Below are 7,623 nucleotides of genomic sequence, written 5' to 3'. Positions count from 1 at the left end.
AGCATCATGCATGACATAGTAAGACTTCTTTTATTGTAAATCAAGGCTGCAGAGGTTGGACCCGACAGGTTTTCTGACTACAGTGTGACCACAGTCACCATTCGTGTGGTGGACCTCAACAACCACCCGCCCACTTTCTACGGTGAGAACGGCCAGCAGAACCACTTCGATCTGACCATGTACGAGCATCCACCAGAAGGAGAGATACTCCGCGGCCTGAAGATCACGGTCAACGACTCGGACCAGGTGCTCAGTGAACACTAACGCATTAAACAGCTGCTTTCATCAGACATATACACCCGGGGCTAGCTACTAGCACCAATAGTGAGAGAGGTGTTCTTCATTTAGATTAAATGAATGACATTAATCTACATTTTGCTATTATGTTCAAAGCTATAAATACTAAAAGTGTGAGAATTAAACTGCAAGTCAACAGCAGAACAAGGCAGCAGTGCTGTATTTGATGTGAATCGCACACTTTTAGTTTGTTTCATTCAGTTGTAATGAGTTATTGAGCAGCTCATAGACTGATGATTTCTGTCCACATTTCACACAAACCACAAAGATGGTGATGCACAAACTGTGGGACTGACACACATTATGGCTCAATGATTAAGATTAAGATTGTTGACATCTGCCATAAAAACATCTGCTGTTTTTGCCTTTTTTCTTGACTAATAGAGTAACTAAATACTTCTATTAGAAATAGTGCTTTGTTCATTTTTTAAGGAGTTTCTTCTTTTTCTGTGAATGTTTTTACAGTTTTTTCCCCATTAATTCTCCATACTCTATATACTCTCCTGTTCTGATCCAGGGAGCAAATGCTAAGTTCAGGCTGCTGTTGGTGGGACCCTCTCGGGTTCTCCGTGTGGTTCCTCAGACGGTTCTCAATGAAGCCCAAGTCACCATCATTGTGGAAAACTCATCAGCCATCGACTACGAAAAACACCAGTTCTTAACATTCAAGGTCTGATCCTGATCGCACTGAGAGAAGGTTATCTTTTAGCTGTATGTGTTATTCTGAGGAGTGTGTGTGCTGTTTTTCAGCTGTTAGCGGTGGAGATCGACACTCCCGAGCGCTTCAGTGCCACTGCGGATATCGTTATCAATCTTTTGGACACAAATGACAACATTCCAAAGTTCTCCTCTGAGTTTTACATCGCCAGGATCCCTGAGAACTCCCCAGGAGGCTCCAACGTCATCTCAGTGACTGTGAGCAGCTTGAAATGATGTTTAACAGTAAAGAATGAGCACGTCATCTTACAGCACTGGAATATTTGCAGCTCCGGGTCTAATGTTAAACGTTTCGTGTGTTTGGGTTTGTTCTGTGTCCGTGTTTGAGCACTGATGTGTATCTGGTGTTTTTCCAGGCGACTGACTCGGACTCAGGGCTTTGGGGAGAAGTGAAATATTCCATCTACGGCTCTGGTGCTGATCTGTGAGTTCAGACCTCAGCATTGAACATTACTGGCTTTTAATGATTCTTCCACAGCTCTTATGCAATGCCATATTCAGAAAGATGTTTTGCCTTTACATAAAATTTAGTTAGTCATCTGTTTGTATTAAGTTTCAATTATTAATAGACAACACTCTTCAAAAAACAGCTCAATATTTTTGCAAGTAAATGGCTCAAACAGAATGGGACCCAAACTCAATGTCTGTGATTTTAACTGGATGCTGTGTGATATTCTCATATTAGTTCTGTCAGTCATCTTGAGTAAAGGGTTATAGGTCAACCTCAGGAAAAGTGGCCCAGATGACCTCACACTTGTCCATATCTGGATGCTTCGCTGTTTTTATAAGACCGATAAAGGACTAAAGGACAAGCACAAAACAGCTTACAGACAGACTCCAGTGAGGGAGCTGGCTAATCTTGTAATTGGATTGGAGAAGTAAAAATAGCGTCTCCACACCCGCGAGTGAGTCAGGGCCCAATTAGCGAGCGATTTGACAGCTGAAGGTAGAACACATTCGGGTAATGCAAAACCTGTAAATTTATGCCTTGATTCTTCCTCAAAGCAGGAGGCAAATTATAATGGTGTGAAAAATAACAGCTTTCTGGCTGACTGTTAATTTTCACATGCAGAGAGTCACACTGACAAGAATAAAGCAGACTTGATGACAAGCTCTTATAATGGTTTTAATACCAGGCACACACCCACGTTTATTTGGTTCTTAAAATGACCAGTGAACAGAGCGCTTGTAAATCATCATCAAGATGCTGAAACCAGTGTAGGATTTGTTCATCTCAACTTTTGGAAACTTCTCAAACTAGAAGCACAAGTTAAATAGCATCTGTGATGTTAACTACATCATTGTTCTGAATAAAATCTTTTGACTTTTGGCTGTTTCAGGTTTCTCATTCACCCCACGTCCGGCATCATTTACACACAGCCCTGGGCCTCTTTAGACGCTGAAGTGAAGTCCAAATATAATTTCTATGTGAAAGCTGAAGACACTGAGGGCAAATACAGCCTCACTGAGGTTTTTGTCACGGTGCTGGATCAAAATGACCACTCACCAGAGTTCAACCAGAACTTCCTGGAGAAGACCATGATCATTGGGGCGCCTGTGAAAATAGAGGTTTGTGTTCTCCAACAGAACTGTTATGTTGTGGACAGCCATCTGTCTTATGTCCCAGTAGATGAGACTAATATTTAAACACCAAATCTGGCATCAAGCCTGATGGCATGAACTCCCATGATACTGCAACCAGCTTAAAGTTCTGCATCTGTGAGCAATCTGACTAAACAATAATCTCACTGATTGTGTGATTGTGAATATAATGATCTTATTTGAACCTGATTCTGGTTTGTTTTCAGGCTGTGGATGAGGACGCAGAGGAACCCAATAACCTGATTGAATATTCCATCATGAAAGCCGATCCAGACAACATCTTCGACATTAACACATCCACAGGAGAGATTAAGCTCAAACCGTTCATTAAGTCTATGGAGATTGTGCAGAACATCACCAAAAATAAAGACTGCCGGTGGTCAGTGGTGGTCCAGGCTCGTGATCGAGGCTCTCCATCCTTCAGTACAACAGCGGTCGTGAAAATCGACATCATGGAGGCGGTGAGACATTTATACATCAGGGTCACTTTGTGCGCTGCACGATCAAAGCAGTTTTTAATGATAATTGTTTTGGTTGTGTAGAATACCATAGTACTAAAATGGTAAATGTCCAAAAAAAACAAAAAGTACTTATACACTCTGACCATATATTATACACTGGCCACTTTATTGGGTACACCTTGCTAGTACAGGGTTAGATCTTTTGCCTTCAGAACTGCCTTAATTCTTCATGGCATTGATTCAACAAGGTGTTGGAAACATTCCTCAGAGATTTTGGTCCATATTGACATGATATCATCACGCAGATGCTGCAGATTTGTCAGCTGCACATCCATAATGTGAATCTCCTGTTCCACCACATCCCAAAGCTGTTATATTGGATTGAGATATCGGGGGATCTTGTGGAGGCCATTTGAGTACAGTGAACTCATTGTCATGTTCAAGAAACCAGTCTAAGATGATTTGAGCTTTGTGACATGGTGCATTATCTTGCTGGAAGCAGAAGATGGGCAAACTGTAGTCATAAAGGGATGGACATGGTCAGCAACAATACTCAGGTAGGCTGTGGCATTCAAACAATACTCACTTGCTACTAAGTGGCCCAAAGTGTGCCAAGAAAATACCCCCCACACCATTACACCCCCACCAGCCTGAACCGTTGAGACAAGGCAGGATGGATCCATGTTTTCATCATCTTTGTGTGCAATTATGACCCAACAATCTGAATGTTGCAGCAGAAATCCAGACTCATCAGACCAGAGAACATTTTTCCAATCTTCTATTGTCCAATTTTGGTGATCCTGTGTTTCCTGTTCTTATCTGACAGGAGCTCTATTCTGCATACCTTGGTTGTAAAGAGTGGTTATTTTTGTTACTGTTGCCTTTCTATAATCTCTAATCAGTCTGCACATTCTCCACTGACATCAACAAGACATTTTCGTCCACACAACTGCCGCTCACTGGATATTTTCTCTTTTTCAGACCGTTCTCTGTAAACCCTAGAAATTGTTGTGTGTGACAATCCCAGTAGATAAGAAGTTTTTTAAAATATTTAGACCAGCGCGTCTGGCACCAACATCCATTCCATGTTCAAAGTCACTTAAAACCAATAAAGTTCATTATGTGACAATTATTTACAACAATGTTTGTGTGTGTGTGTTTTCAGAATCGGCTCAAAGGGCCCATGGCTGCCTTTCTGATGCAGAGCCGAGACAATCCCATGAAAGCTCTTGGCCTGGCCGTCAGCATCATTACCGTGATTGTTTTGGTGACAGTTGTGATCTCCACCATCGTGTACTTTCGCAACACAAAGTCCAACAGGATCACGCCAGCGCGTCGCATCATCCGGAGGAGGCCCAAAGAGCAGCACAGCTGGACCTTTAGGCCACGGTTTGGACGAAGTGACCAGAGCTTTGGAAAATTCTTCATTGATGATGACGCGAGTGACATCCACAACACAAAGCACAGCAGCCCCAGAGCCAAACCTCCGACCCCCAGCGCTCCGGTGCTCCCACCTCCGCCTCTGGTTCACTCCCGGTCAAGCGAGCGGCTGCGGTCAGTGCCCACGGTGTCCGGCTCCCTGGCCTCCAGAAACACCAGCCGCAGCTCCAGCTGGAGGGCCAGCAAAAGCACAGACGGCTCCCAAAAATCTGGCCAAAACAAAGATGGTAGTGGCATCAGCTCCGCTCTAGTGTCTGAGCTTAAAATGAGAATAGAACAGAAAATCAATGAGGCAAATCAAGGCTACTATTACTGACAATCTGACCAGTGTGAGTAACAGACACCGATTCATGTTTATGGACCGTTGGACGTTTGATGTTACAAACAGCTCGCTGAGAAGACTTTTTTTTGGTGAAAGTGTTTTTAAAGTGGCTGTCTGTTTCACCTGAAGTGTTTTTCTGTTTTTCAACATGCCGTACGGTCAAAAATACCATAAAAATGCTAAGTAACTTGCCACTACTGGTTTATGCACATACAGTATGTGTTTGTAAACAGAAGAAAGCTAATTGGATGCTGTTTATATCAGTAATGTTCTCCTCAAGCTCTTCGGTCTTATTGTGCTTCTTAGATTAGTTTACGCATGAGTTCTAGATCTGCAAAAGTGATGCAAACTCCACTGTAATCTCATAATTAGCACCATACTGCCATCTTTGGGTTTCATTCAATTTAGTCTGAACAAAATCTAGTCATTAATACGTCAAAATTAAGAAGAACTTAAAACAACCCTTTCTGTTTTCAGTAGATTATTTATGTGACTATTGCATGTACTTTATATCCTACTCTCAGATTCTGTTTCTTCTTTGAACAGATTTTGCCTTGAGGATCTTCTGTAAAAATCTATTGACTTTTTGGACTCTGACTCTCATTTGTAGTTATTGCTGTAAAACCTTTTTTATTATTGTTTTGTATTGTTTTGTATTACATTTTCCTGCACATTTTCTGGCAAGGAGAGCAGATGAACATCCATGTGCTATTTGCTGTAGGCATATCCAAATGTCAAATGTGTTTATCATGTATCATCATATCAACTCTGTGCTATAAATGAAATTAGAAATACAACATTTTTTAAGTTTTATTTTTAAAAAAAATAAAAGAGACTGGTGTCATTGTCCTAGTGTGCAATTTTTATTGTTACATGAACTCATTTTTATTGAAGGCAACTTGTGTAAAACAAGCAATTTATAACAAAAAAAGTAAGGATATTTGATGTGCAGCATTACTGAAGTACGAGAGAAAATCAGAGATTCCTACTGAATATTTTTATTTTCATTTTTAAATAACAATATAACTTGTAATTGTGTTTGAAAAAAAAACAACAACCAAAGAACGCTCCTAAAACTTTAGTATATCTTGAGAAGTGTTTTGTTTAGAATCTCGTTTAGAATTCAGAGAATGTAAGATTGTGTAGAGTATAAAAAAAGATCATATTTACATAACCTTTAATGTCTGACATTTCGCAAGTACATAAAAGAAAACTTCCACTGAAAATGGAAGAAAACAAAAGTGCAATCATTTTTTGCTTCTATTCAGTCCACAAAGTGTCACAATCTGTGCCTGTGTATTAATATGTGGTCTAGTATAATAACTGGGCAGTGAAGTTTCCTTTCTGTGCTTTATCCTCTGATCTCCTCATCATCAGGCCTTCATCACCAGCTGCCTACAGACTGTCACACGTCTCCAGTCTCTCACGTCGCTCTCTCTGTGTGATGTACAGCTGTGTGCAGTGTGTTCTGGTGTTGATCGAGCAAACACACACCGCAGCAGGCACAGCCAGCACCACAGCAAACACAATCACAATAACGTCTGGCTCTCCGCTCCAGCTGCTTCACATCATCAACACAGCACACTGGCCATCCTGCAGGTTCTTCACGTCACACACTCTTCATATTTTTAAGCAGGAGCAGGTCACTGACAGAGAAGCGGCTGGTTCCTGGACTCACATAAATGTTTTTTTTGGATGCATCATAATGGCCAAAATAAACCGTGAACCAGGTTTCTGCAAGTTTCTCTGTCAGTACAAACTACTCGATTGTGATGCCATAGAGGGTCTGCTTGGCTATCAGTACATCAATAAACACGTTTTCATCTACTGATGCCAGAGGTCAGGCGGGTGAGAGTCGGAGAGTGGAGATTTTGGGATAGAAGGACATCGAACTGAATGCTGACAGACGAGTTACCCGTGAAATTGTTGGCAGAGCAGGTGTAAATGCCTTGATCGTAGTGATCCATGTGAAGAGCAGGAATAATCAGCACAGAGCTGATGGAAAACTGAAGGTGATTAGATTAAAGGGATCATATGATGCGATTTCAATTTTTCTTTTCTCTTTGGAGTGTTAAAAGCTCTTGGTGCATGAAGAAGATCTGTAAAGCTGCAGAGACTAAAGTCTCAAATACAAAGATATATTCTTTATCAAAGTTAAGACTCATCCACACTGCCCAAAAATGGCTCGTTCTAAAACGCCCCCATCTCTAGTCTCTATGTGGGAAGATTTGCATAATGCCGCCCAAATGTTCACGCAAAAAAAGAAGGCGTAACTTTTATTTTCATTGTAGACTGGTTTTTGCAGCCGTGGCCATGTTGAATTCACTGTGAAAGCCGAAACTACTTTGTTTGGCCTTCCAAAAGAGGACGACATCCACTTTGTCATGCCTGGTGACCTCTGACCCTACGGGAGGTGATGTTAGTTTAAGGACTGAACGAATATGGCTTTATGCACATCTTCAGCTCTATCTCATGAAAGAACTTTACTGCTCTTGATTCAGCCCCTGAACATTTCATATGAGTTCATCAGGATTATAGTGCTGATGATTTTTATGCAGTGCCAGAATGACATTAGCCCCTTTCCCGTGCCAGTTGAGAAAGAGATCTCTGGATATGGTAGTGAAATTAACAAAAAGTTAAATTAAACGAGACCCGAGGCCCAAGATTAACAGTCTCACTCGGCCCAAAATAGGACCCCAAAAATGGACCCCAAAGGGAGCATATATAAAGAGAAAAGTAGCGGGGCAAGAATAGACCCTTGTGGGACACCACAGGTGAGAGGAG

At 41.5% G+C, this 7,623-nt stretch overlaps 1 protein-coding gene across 2 annotated transcripts in view; it reads left to right on the top strand.

Moving 5' to 3' along the window:
• LOC128025610 (cadherin-related family member 1-like) overlaps window positions 1–5,688 on the top strand; it is a 10,654-nt gene extending 4,966 nt beyond the window's left edge. For both annotated transcript variants that reach the window (XM_052612103.1, XM_052612102.1), the window contains exons 11-17: window positions 46–246; window positions 815–967; window positions 1,048–1,212; window positions 1,371–1,438; window positions 2,355–2,583; window positions 2,823–3,077; window positions 4,243–5,688. In XM_052612103.1, the coding sequence (XP_052468063.1) occupies window positions 46–246; window positions 815–967; window positions 1,048–1,212; window positions 1,371–1,438; window positions 2,355–2,583; window positions 2,823–3,077; window positions 4,243–4,833 (1,662 nt within the window). In that variant the 3' untranslated portion in view covers window positions 4,834–5,688. The remainder of the gene's footprint in view (window positions 1–45; window positions 247–814; window positions 968–1,047; window positions 1,213–1,370; window positions 1,439–2,354; window positions 2,584–2,822; window positions 3,078–4,242) is intronic.
• Window positions 5,689–7,623: the final 1,935 nt, after the last annotated feature.

The sequence above is a fragment of the Carassius gibelio genome, chromosome A12 (assembly GCF_023724105.1).
Source record: "Carassius gibelio isolate Cgi1373 ecotype wild population from Czech Republic chromosome A12, carGib1.2-hapl.c, whole genome shotgun sequence".
Classification (NCBI taxonomy): domain Eukaryota; kingdom Metazoa; phylum Chordata; class Actinopteri; order Cypriniformes; family Cyprinidae; genus Carassius; species Carassius gibelio.
Note: the sequence above shows the minus strand (reverse complement) of the source record. Positions and strands in the feature narration are given on the sequence as shown.